The sequence below is a fragment of the Cheilinus undulatus genome, linkage group 21, assembly GCF_018320785.1.
Source record: "Cheilinus undulatus linkage group 21, ASM1832078v1, whole genome shotgun sequence".
Lineage (NCBI taxonomy): Eukaryota > Metazoa > Chordata > Actinopteri > Labriformes > Labridae > Cheilinus > Cheilinus undulatus.
The window spans coordinates 3,884,121-3,897,133 of NC_054885.1; the positions used below are offsets into that span (position 1 = coordinate 3,884,121).

The 13,013-nt window shown below is 38.4% G+C and overlaps 1 protein-coding gene across 1 annotated transcript; it reads right to left on the reverse strand.

Annotated features, from left to right (window-relative positions):
• Window positions 1-386: 386 nt before the first annotated feature.
• LOC121529049 (prostaglandin E2 receptor EP1 subtype-like) lies at window positions 387-12,217 on the reverse strand. Its single transcript, XM_041816715.1, has 3 exons — window positions 11,937-12,217; window positions 4,533-5,416; window positions 387-1,368 (listed from the first exon to the last, which is right to left on the reverse strand). Exons 2-3 carry the CDS (start codon window positions 5,358-5,360, stop codon window positions 1,093-1,095), a joined length of 1,104 nt encoding a protein of 367 aa, XP_041672649.1. The 5' UTR covers window positions 5,361-5,416; window positions 11,937-12,217; the 3' UTR covers window positions 387-1,092.
• Between the last annotated feature and the right edge of the window lie 796 nt (window positions 12,218-13,013).

A 13,013-nucleotide genomic window follows, 5' to 3' on the forward strand; every position in this document is an offset into this window, starting at 1 on the left:
ACTAGTTATGGCTGTTGAATCAACCGTGTCACGGTTATTTGAGTGACCGTGCTAACTGATGACTCCCTGCTTCTGTTTCAAGAGCTAAAGAGGGAAGGTGAGCGGATTAGAAGCTCATTTCACCAGTGTTTCTTAAGGTTAGTTAAAGATATTTTTGTTGAGTTTATTTTTGTATTTTGTACCTGTCCTTTCTCTGTTTTAACAGCTCCATTGTAATTAGGACAACTACAACTATAATTTAAAAAAAGTTGGAGCCTAGACAAGAATGGGACAACACAGCACCCCAACTTTTTTGGAAAAGGGGTTGTACAACACGTGTCTTCATATATATTATGCTTTGGGAAAACTGTAAAAATAGAAATAATATTGCACACACAAAAAAAAAATGAAAGAGAACAAATAGCCATTTATTTTTAGCTCTTACATTCCTCCTTAACAATATCACATTCATTTAGCTTTTTTGAGCACATAGCTTCACTTCAGTCCCCTTAAACTCAGGGAAAATACCGCAGATACATTCACAACCACACAGTTAAGACACATATTCACATTAATGTCACAGTACTGTACAATAGACACACTCATAATGGTGTTTTCACATCTTAAAGCTGAGGTAAAATCACAGCTCTCATCTGTGAGTACAAGTCTTTGACTCCTTTATAATGTAAAAGAACAGAACAAATGTCATTTTAAGGGACGAATCTTATGGGTTGAGATGTTTGCTTCAAGACTTGACACAGAGCTCACTTTTAAACAGTCACATAGTCATGCGATTGGTCAGATTGTATTTACATTTGCTCTCATAGAGGGCAGATTGCCGTGCATACATGGCCTAATATGAGCCATGTTATTTCTGATAAACACCTGTTGCTGTTTACAGTAAATTTGACTCTTTACCGCTTGTACTGTATAACATACAACAACCCAATAGTCATAATTATAATAGCTGCTCAGGAATATTTCAACCCCTAATATTTATACTTCATACAACATTTTTACTGTTATCCATCAGTAATGATCCTGCAGAACTCTGAAGAGCATCCCTTCGACAGTGAGAGCTTACACGTCTCCTCCCTCCCTCTTTGAGTCCATTTAAATCTTACTGACACTCTTTTTATCCGAGCTCTGAAAGGAGCCCATATCCCAGCGTCTGGAGCGGAACATGCTCCCCTTCAGACTGGCCTGCTTCTTGGTGATGCGGTAGATCTTCCTGAGGATGGCTCGTCTCAGCAGGATGTAAACCCATGGGTCCAGGATCTGGTTGCAGGTGGCCATCCTGACCCCCGTCACCATCATCCTCCTGTAAGTGTCTATGTCACTGCCAAGGGAGCCGCTGTAGGAGCGGGTCGCAGACATCAGTCCAAATACCTCAAATGAAAATACACAGAAGCGTGTGTTAAATTTATATATATTCAAATATCTGGGGAAAAAATACTTTAAAAAAGATTGAAATCACATTCAATTAAGCAAACAAACAAACAAAAGTTGTGACAAAATCAATCAAACTGCAACCTTTATTGGTCTTTTATATAAATGAAAAGTAGTTTCATAATTAATGAATCTACTGGCCTTTATTTGTCCTAATTACTCATTATTTACTGTTTTGAGTACAGTGTGTTCCTAACAGGTATGTTGTGTCACGTGAGCGCCCTCTGCTGGACCTCAGACCCGGAAGTACGGTAAGATGACTCGAGGAACACCGTTAAAACATATTTGTAAAGTAATTTCTCAATGTATACGTGAAATTTCTTGATATTATATGTTTGAAATAATGCCTTAATTTAATTCTAAGCGTTTAAAAATGTTTTTGTTATGCTAATATTTGGTTTTAACTAATTTTTGCTCTCCACAATCTTGGTTTGCTGTGCTAGCTTAATTTTATTATACACGGCGTAGCTAACCGTCGCTTAAGAATATTCAGTTTATGTTTTTTTTTTTTGCCCTAGGTTACTTATTTGAGGGTTTATTACTACAAAAATGGCTTTAAACGAGTTCAAAAGCATTTTCTTTATAAAATCATTATGAGGAAGTAAACTACTGGTACACTAACACTTTAATACAAACATAACGTTTGGTTATAACGCCATTATAACTTTATTTTAGCTCTAACGATGGAAAAATCTGTTTCAGTTTAACCTTACAGAGTTTAAGATTTAGCCAATTCCAAGATGATGGTGAAAAAGTGCAGCTGATGTTGTGCAGCCTTAATGTTATTAAAATCTTTATTTAAATATTCTAGTCGAGATCCTAAGGTACCAAACATGTAAAATTTCAAGATTGAGTAATTTTAAATGTCAGTGCAAATGCATGAGACAAATAGATTTACTTTAGGCCTTGATATTAAACTGGCTGGAATAAAATAGTCCAGTCTCTTGTTTAAATGTCACATTCTAGTGTAAGAAAATAAAGCCAAGACATATGATTACAGAAAGTTTTTCCCCTTTAGTGTAACTTTTAACATTTTACTGAACAGATTTAGTGCAACCTCTGTAGCTGAAATATTAATAACTTTGTTTAAAAGAGACAGCTCTAAAAGGCAGAGATACTAAAAATGTTACTTTAACTAATGAATATATTAAAGCAGGGTTACTCAACCCTGCTCAACCAAAGAGCCAAACTGTTGAAAAATACTTTTGCAAGAGCCACAACTAGGTGGTGAAAAGTGGCAAATATGGATTAAAGAGACAGGTGGCAAAAATGGTCAAAATGCAGCAAAAAGGGGTGAAAATGGGGAGGAAAAAGTAAAAAAACGGTCAGAAAGTAGCAAAACTGGTTGAGAAATGACCAAAAAAATGAGTAAAACATGGCAAAAAATGAGTGAAAAGTGACTAAAATGGGCAAAAAGCAGTCAAGATTGACAAAGTGGGCAAAAAATAGGAAACAACTGATATGTAATGGCAAAAGGTAGTGTACATGGGCAAAATGTGACAAAAAATGTTTAAAAAAGGGCAAAAATGGAATAAAAGTGGCAAGAAGAAGAGGCAAAAATGTAGGAAAAAGGAAACAAGTGGTATTTAATGGCATTTAGCTTATTTGGACAAAAAGTTGTAAAAATATTTTTTAAAAAAGGGGCAAAAATGGGGAAAAAGTGTTAAAAAGAAGTTGCGAAATGGCCAAAAATAGGAATAAAGGGGTGTTTAATGGCCAAAGTAGCTTATTTGGATGAAAAGTGGCAAAAAATGGTTAAAAATGGGGCAAAAATGGCAAAAAAAAAAGGTGGAAAAATTGAGAAAACGTGTCAAAAATAAGTAGCAAGAATGGGCAAAAAAATAGGAAGAAAGGGGGTATTAAATGGCAAAAAATGGCTTAAATGGGCAAGAAGTGGCAAAAAAAAAAAAGGTGAAAAAGGGCAAAAATGGGAGAAAAGTGGGAAAAAATGGGGGAAAAGTCCAAAAAAGAAGTTACAAAATGGCCAAAAAGATTGGAAAGAGGGGGTGTTTAATGGCTAAAGATAGCTTAAATGGGTGAAAAATTGCAAAAAATGGTGAAAATGGCAAAATGTTTCTCCTTTTTATGAATAATATTTAAAATTAGGACATAAAAGAGCCACAAATAATCACAAAAGAGCCACACGTTGAGTATCACTGATTTAAAGACTTAACTAAAACAGAAATGAAAAATAGCTGTCAAAATTAACACTGTATCTTACTCTAAGACTTTTAACTCTTTGAAAAACAAGCCATAAATTAATATGTATTACTGAAGAAACATTAAAATGTAAAATAACGACACATCATAGCCATGAATAAACAACAAAATTACTTTCATGGCAAGAATATTGCAAAAAACACTAAAACATTTACTATATAGCAGAAACTATGGACAAAATAATGTGCTATCTTGTTTTCATAATCGTGAGAAGCCAAAACTGAGTGAAACTGAAACTTGATTAGTTGCCAACACTATTAGAGACTACATTTGATCAGTCATACATTAATAGAACTTGAGACTTTGTGGATGAAAATTGGAAGTGATATTTCATAAATATCATACCATCTCTGGACATTTTCAAAAAATGCTCAAGCACCACCTGTTCACCACAGCCTACAGTCTTCACTAAACCACCCCTTACACTCATCCTACCCCTCACATAGTTTGTCCATGTCTATGTGTTCCTGTAAAGCATCCATGGATTTCTTGAAAGGCGCTATATAAATTCAAGATATTATTATTATTATTATTATTATAATTATTATTATTATTATTATTATGATCATATTTGCTGTAATTATCATAAAAGCTGCAGAACATGCATAAAATGTGTCTTATTTGAAGAAATGTCATGCCAATATTTTTGTGGTTTTCTCTCTAAAAACTCAGGTGATGTGTTTAAATGAATGGTTATTACTAGTAATTATTTAATGTTGAAATAGAGTTAAAACTACAAGCACTATGAAAAGTTTGTTTCCCTGCAACATAGAACCTACATGTGAGAAATCAGCTGTCAGATATTCAGATGTAGATATATAGTCATTTAAAACATGACTTCTTGAACTGTAATATACATTTAAAGTGTTTTTCCCCACACTCACCAGCAGAGGGCTCCAGCAGATACAAGAAGTGACCATGATGCCGACCAGCTGCACCACCATCTCTGTGTCATGGGAGCGCGCCGAGCGGCGCTGGGAGCAGAACCTTTTTAGCCGCGCCCTGACTAACGTGATCCCACTGATGGTGTTGCACACAAAGGCCGAGGCCAGAGAGCTCAGAGCGAGTCCAGAGAACAGCCCCACAAAGGCCAGGTCAGTCAGTCTGGTGCCCTCCATCACCCTAATGAAGCACCAAGTCCCTGGGTGCTGGTACGTGTAGGCTCCCAGGCTGAAATAGGGCAGAAGTGCCACACATAAAGCCAAAAGCCAGATTAGGGCCAGAGCAATTTTGGTCCGTGCTGTGGTCACCAGCCTGGCGTGCAGCAGAGGCTTTGTGACCCCCAGGCAGCGCTCTGCAGCCATGGCACACCCAAGAAAGAGCGGGCACAGGCCGAAGAACACCATGCAGCCTCCTAGAAACAGACAAGAAGCGTCCGGGTCTGCAGTTTCAGCTTGAAAACTGGAGCTAGAATCAGCTGTGGACCCAGTGCCTGGTGATGAGTATCTGCTCAGTACAAGGGCTCCAGGGATCACGTGTCCCGCCAGGTCTGTGGCCACCAGTGAGCTAGCAAAGAGCAGGAACGTTGCCTTAGACCTCCGGCGGAAACGATTGTAGGCCTTGGCGAGGATGATGAGGGCCACCACATTGAACAGGATACCCAGCGTCATGGTGAGGCCGGCAGATGTGGGGTTGCTGGGTGAACGGGTGGCATTATGCTGCATGGCCTTCACCTCAGGCTCCTGCAGCATGCCTGAGAAGTTGTGCTGCATGGCCAGCGTCACCGCGGGGCTCTGGGCATGATCTGGGTCCTCTGCTCAGGGAGATACTGAGAGGAGATAGAAGACTGATTAGGGAATCTTAATTTTCTTTTTAAAGAAAGAGCAAAAACATCTCTGGGACTGTAGTGTGAAAGGGCAATATGATGGTCAAGAAGGCAGGGAAATACAGCAAAGTATGAATTATTCAGAAACTAATGAATGAGTTCAGTTCAGTACCTGTAAAATAAGAGACTGAGTATTAAAATAAGGGACAAAAATACAATGCTAAAGACTGAAAGGGTAGCAATAATGGACTTTTAAATAAGAACCAAATGAAGCAGAATGGAAGCCGGTTTGCAGAGAGATTTATAAAATATCAAAACTCTAAATATTAGAAAGAATCTACATGGAAATTACATACAAGTTTCTTTTATTTACAACAGCGATGGGCCATTTTTTACCAATGATATAGTTGAAATTTACCGCTGATATATACACTGATATTTTCAGCCAAAAAAGGCAAATAGCTACAGTTGATTGAGGCAAAGATTTATGGCTTTTATAGGCAAATATTGATCGCCAACCTCAGCAGATATTTACAGCTGACATAAGCCAGTATTTACTGATGATATAGTTTGTATTTAAAGCTGATAAAGGCTGATATTTATTTCAGATATTCACAGCAGATATAGGCTAGTAGCTACCATTATTTACAGCTGATGTAGGCTGATATTTACAGGCATTATGGGCTGCTAAATACAGCTGAAATGGGTTGATAATTTACAGCTTATATAGGCCGATATTTACATTGGATGTGGGCTAATATTAAAAACTGAGATGGACCAATATTTATTGAGAAAGTAGGCCAATGATTATAGTTAATATATCCTATATAAACAGCTGATAGACCGATTTTTACAGCTGATGTTCGCTGATATTTACTAGTTGTATAGGCCAATATTTACAGATAATAAAGGCTTATTTTTCCAGGTAATGTAGGCTGTATTCACAGCTAATGTAGACTGATATACTTACAGCAGATTTAGGCTAATGTTTACAGCAGATACAGGCTGATACTTAAACAGACTTGGGCAGATATTTACATCTAAACATGCAGATATTAACAGCTAAAACAGGTCAATATTTACAGCTAAGATAGACTGTTATTGACGGCCAATACAGACCAATATTTAAGGCTGATATAGGCTTATTCCTAGAACCAATGGAGGCTGTGTTTACAGCTTTTGTAGGCTGATATTTACAAGTTAGATAGGTTGATATTTACAGCTGATATGGGTTGATATTTTACAGCATATATAAGCAAATACGTACAGCATATTTAGGCTTATATTTACAGCAGATACAGGCTGGTATTTGGTGGATTTTGGCTGATATTTACATCTAAAATTGGCTTATATTTACAGCTGATATAGGCTTAGTCTTACTTACAATGTAGGCTGTGTATACAGCTGTTGTAGGTTGATAATTTTAATTGACATGGGTTGATATTTTACAGCATTTATAAGCCAATACTTACAGCAGATTTAAGCTGATATTTACAGCAGATACAGGCTGATATTTTGGCGGATTTTGGCTGATATTTACATCTAAAATAGGCTGATATTTACAGCTAACATACACCATTATAGACAGCCAATAAAGGCCTATATTTACAGGTGATATAGGCTTAGTCTTACCAACAATGTAAGCTGTGTTTACAGCTGTTGTAGGATGATATGGGTTGATTTATTTGAGCATATATAAGCCAATGCTTGCAGCAGATTTAGGCTGATATTGACTGGCAATAGAGATATATGCAGATATTAAAAGCTGATTAAAGGCCAATATTTACAGCCAATATTGGCAAAAATCTCTATTTTTTCAAGATGCCATTATTATTCAAGTTATGTTGTGCATCCCTGGATTATACAGCTTGTTTTAGTGTCAGTTACAATATTTTATCATCAACAATCCTCAGGGGGATTTCTACTAACCTCTGCCCTTCTGCATCTGTATCGATAGTCGTCTTGAACACTAGTTTAATGACATTAAAGCTTCATGTTTGTTTTCTGTGATATCTTCTCCTGAACCTCCTGTAGCCTTAAACAGCTCCAAAACAGGACTGAACCGGAACAGTTGTTAAAATCCTGAAAAAGATTCATATTTTTATCACAACAATATTCTTTTTGGACCCTCTTCTTGGTGTTTATAAACGGCAATATCCCCAAAAGCAAGCTGAAGGACTGTTTTAATCCCAAACCCTGATAAAAGCTGCTCTATCTGTGGAGAAATATCTCTCCTAAATATGCACAAGTATGCAGTGGAAATGGGAGTGAGCCGCTTTAACTCCAATAACAACAAACCTTGAATATTGCAGCTACTTTCTGTCCTAACTTGTTCTGGCATTGAGTGACCCGAGACTTAGACCGCTGCTCTAAAGGGAGAGAGGGATTTGAGCCACAATAAATCCACCACACCCAGACTGAAATGCAGTCAAATAAAATCCTAGTAGCTCAATTAGAGCTTCTTTATGGGAGAAGTGATGCTTGTGGCTGTTTGTCATAAAAACAATGCAATGGCTCAGTTACATAACAATGAGGCAGCTTTTTTTTAATGTAACTGAAACTACGAGATACACTGAAGAAAAGGTTAATCATCAGAATCAGAATGAGGGTTATGGTGCCTTTATCAAGGCACAACAAAAACCCTCATGCTCCTGTCCTCAAATATAGTGGCTGGATTGTCCAGATTCCATGTTTGTTATCAGGTAAATCCATCTTGCAAAGCTGCAATCTGAAATGATTGTGCCCAGTCTAAAAGCTGACCAAACCAGTCTTGCTGTTCTTTTGCGTTGCTACAAAAGCATGGCAAATTTTGTGAGGCGATCTCTATATCCAGCCTTTGGGTTCATCCATAAGACTTTTGTTTTAATGCTGATATGCTGTTAAAAGAGTGGGGGTCTTGAGAATATTTTCATCTAGCAAAGGGAGGCCCAGCAGACAAAGTTTGGGAACCACTGAGCGATAGTAGAGTGGCAGTTTTATCAGAACTGGACCACATTTCTTTGTTAAAACAAGAGCGAAGAACAGCACTGAAAGCTTTCAGTGGAAAAGATGTGTTTACTTTCCTCCTGATCTGCTTCTGCATGAGTTTGCTATAGCTACAGGTGGGGTTTAGTTGTACTGTGAGCCAGAATATATGACAGTGGAGCGTTTAGCTTGGATGTAGCTACAGCTTTTACTGACAGAGGAGCAAAGAACCACACAGGAAGGCATTCCAGGCAGAGAGGATGTTTTCGCACTTCTCCCGAGTCCTGATCGGCCTCAGCATGAGTTTTATCCACCTACTAGGTGGAATGTTCAACTAGCCTGCCTGTCAAGCTCAGGTTGCAACCAGAGTGGTGCATACCTACTTCCCAAGCAACAACCCCCGGTCCCGAAAAATGAAGCCAATGCAAAAGTGCAAAAAATTGCAATACAGAAAATGTCCACTTGAGGCCGGCTGCAGGAACGCTGGAGTTCACGTACACAACACTCACTAGCTAATGTCTTTATGTGCTCTCACTGTACGGAGGTTGAATTTTTTGTACCACAATCATTTAGATTATATTTAGATTAAACCTCACTGTGCACAGATTGGTGCATTTGATTGACAGATAGCTTGACAGACAGAAGCTACCTATTTGTCAACCAGAATGCTAGCAAGCTAGCGGACAGGAAGTCGGGCTCAGTTGGCGGGCTCTTGCTTGCCGTTCGGTTGATCCAAAGCTCCGTTGAGACAGCTATTTTGATATGGAAGCTGTTGCAGATTGGCTTCAAAAGCTGCGTGAGTCCGCCTATTGTAAGTCCTGCCCTTCCCAAACACTTTGTTTGGGAGGTTTTCCAGATGAATGTGAAGTATATCCATGCAATACATATGAAACAGTCTATCTGGCGTGTCGGGTTATTGATTTGGGAGTTATGCAGTCATAATAAAGGTACATTTGACCAGTGTATGCAGGGTTATCTGCTGGGCACTGATGCCCTGCTGTCTGGACCTAGGTCTAGACTAGAGCTTGAAAATTAATCGAAACATCAGAAGGTGCAATATTTCTTTAACCTGAAAAGTACTTTAGAAAACCAGTTTGGTACATTTTTAGCAGCAGAGGTGTTATACTCTACACATCATGCAAACATCCAAGTGCCATGTTTCTAGAATAATTTGCAAAAATGTTCCCTTGTTTTTGTATGTTTGTTTTATTAAAAATGAGACACATACAGGAGCATCAGTCAACAATGTTGAATTTGCAATGAGTCAAAATAATCTTGATTAGTTATTTTTTAAAAATGTTCAGCCTTAGTTAAATCTGCCAAATATTGTGTTCATTATTTTGATATAGAATTATTATTATTATTATTATTATTATTATTGTTTTAAATACATAAGATTAGGAACTTCAGAAATAATTGCATATTAAATTGCAATATCGGAGACAGAAATAGCAATTAGATTGTTTCCCCAAATTGTTCAGCCCTAGTCAGGACTCTCTTTGACGGGATTATACCTGCTGAAATAAAGATGAAATGAAATAATATTTCATAGATAATAAAAGATGCACAGTGGCGCAGGGGTTAGCGCTGTTGTTGTCACAGCAAGAAGGTCCCTGGTTCGCCTTTCTGTGCGGAGTTTGCATGTTCTCCCCGTGCATGTGTGGGTTTTCTCCGGGTACTCCAGCTTCCTCCCACCACCAAAAACATGCTCATTAGGTTAACTGGTGACTCTAAATTGGACGCCTGGTTGTCTGGCTCTATGTGTCAGTCCTGCAATTGGCTGGCGACCAGTCCAGGGTGTACCCTGCCTCTCGCCCAGTGACAGCAGGGATAGGCTCCAGCCCCCCCAGCGGGATAAGTGGTATAGAAAATGGATGGAAATAAAAGCAGTGAATCTGGCTACGCCCCTCTGGTCATTTAGGACCTTGGTTCCCAACCTCCCTTTGGGGGTGCCAGGGATTTTAGGTTTGGGGAGGCCTGTCTGCTCTGAAGATGTTAAAATTGGGGTCATTCAAACGAGCTAAAATCATGAGAAAACACATGAATGGTTTATAAAAAAATTTTTTTGGTAAAGCCACTTGTGCTTTGGCTTTTTTTTTTGCGTAAATGATGAAAACAATTCCAATTATTGGGTATTTCAGACAGCAATTAGCCCTTTTTTCTGTATGGATCTTGGCAGCAGGGCACAGCTCCCAGATATGTGAAGAAGGGGCTCATTGAAAAAGGTTGGGAACCACTGATTTAGGGGGTGAGGGTCAGGGAGGAATCTAGCCTTAAGTCGGGCTTTAAACCATGTATTGTAAATGACCAAAGTTCAGATGTTATCAACCTAAATTAAAAGAAAAATAAGATTTATTGGCTACTTTTGGTAAAAGAACTACACTCCTTATGATGCTGGAGTGTCACGGCAACATCTCTGATTGGTTGGGCCCACTGCTGCCTGCTACTAAAGTTAACAATATTGTGGATAAAAATTGTTGAGGTCTGGCGATGAAGCAGGAACCAGATACATCACCTGCCTCCAGATCAGCCAGTAGAAAAAAAACAGTTACAGTGACGGGTGTTTCAGTCTGTACAGGGCAATAACTATTTATATTCTTTACATATAAAGTAGAACTCTAATAATTTGGACCCTGACTGATCAAAAACATCAATAAATACCCATATATAAATAATTTTAGCTGAAAAAAGCTGTTCTCTGGCTTTTTGTTACTCTTTGACCAATTAGTAAACTATGCTGTAAATGAAGTAAAAAGCTCTAAAAAGTCATGACTAATACAAATGAATCCCCTCCCTGTCTTCAAATAGCCTTCTTACCTAGTTCAACATTGCCCCATCTTTTTCCTCATTACACAGTCTCACTTTCTCCTCACATACTCGCTGTCTGAACAAGTTTGGACAGTTTCTTCTCTCCACACATTCCTGCTCTAAAGAGACGGTTATGCAGCAGCAGCATGTTGAAACTGTCCCTGCTTTAAACCAACAACAACATGCAGTTTAAACAGAAGGCATGCAGCTATTCAGGGTGTTAGACGTCCACGTTACTGTGTTCATTTAGAACTAGATGATTGAAAAGCACGACAGTGACTCTGTGTTTAAGTGTTGAGAGAAAAGAGGAACGTGGAAAGTTTTAGCCTGCTCTGAGAGACGAGGGCGGATTATTTAGGAACAATAAATATTAGTAAGTGCAAAATGAATGACAACTTAATTTAGGGTAGCTGTTATAGTTTGACTGCAGAGTACATTTCCTCGTTGTAAATTCAAGCAAATATTTCACTTTTTGAAGCTTTTTTTTAGACGAGTAATAATGCTAAGAATGAATAATGCACATAATAATATCAGCAAAGCATTAATTATAATCAAGGTTGCAGTAGTTTTTTCCCTTTTTTGCATTAAATAATACATGTTTTAATGCTAAAAGTGCCAAATTTTTAATTTCATGCACATTTTCTGACTATATTTATAACAAAACAGTAAAATAAAAATTGAAACATGATAAAAAATAGGAGAAAACACAGATTTAAGGCATCCCCATGCGCTCACATAAATTCCCACTCACCTTTGAAATAATAAATCTATGGAGATGATCCGGATCACTCTGATTCTCACAGTAACTCATCACTGAAGCAGTTTGAAGTGTAATAATCCTGTTAAAATCTTCTGTTTTTTGGAGTATAACCTCGTCTTCCCTTGCAGTATTTCCTCTTCATGAATTTATGTTGAAACTCTTCCTCTTCAGAACAAACTGCTCTTCTGTAACATTGCACAAGCGCGTCCTCTCTCAGTCTGAGCGTGCTCGGTTGCTTTTATACGGCCGGGCTGCACCGAGCTCACTAAACCTCTGGGTGTCTCAGTGTCAGCCTTTTTCTGCAGCAGAGACTCCCTGAGGAAATCCCACTGAGGGGATGGATATTTAACGCCCGGCTGAGTCCTCCTCCTCTGCCAATTAGGAGAAAGAGGTGCTTATATTTGGAGCAAGGAAAACATCCTAATCTTGTTTTTCCTGCGACCTTATATGGATGAATTTAAACATTTTACCCGAACAGGAAAATTGCATTTTAGATAGTCATAGCTGCACTTCTCACTACTCTCAGTGGTACCAGGAACTACTACCCAGCAGTTATCAGCCTCTAAGAGATATGCAATTGCCAAACTCTGAATAAACAGTGTAGGGACAAGAAGAAGTGCTGTGGTGTTTTCTGAAGTTTAGTGATTTGTAGAAATGTTGCAAGCAAAGGTTAAACATGACGCTGGCATTTGACTTCTTATATAGGACAAAGGTATTTGGCAACATCTGTTAATCAGTGAATTGAGTAGTTAGGAACAGACCCACAGGTGTATAAAATCATCACCTAGCCATGCCGTCTCCATTAGCAAACATTAGTGATCCTAAACGGGTTGTTCTGAAGAGCTCAGTGACTTGAAGTGGGGTACTGGGATGGATTCAACCTCTGCAATAAGAGGGCTGGTGGAGTTTCATCCCTGCTGGATATTCCACAGTCAACTATTAGTGATATTATTGGAAAATGTAAGAGTTTAGGAAAAACAGCAAGGATTAGGGTAGGGCGGGGTGTCCAGACTTTTTCCACTGGGGTCCACATACATAAATACATTTGGAAAGAGGGGCCACTTTCAT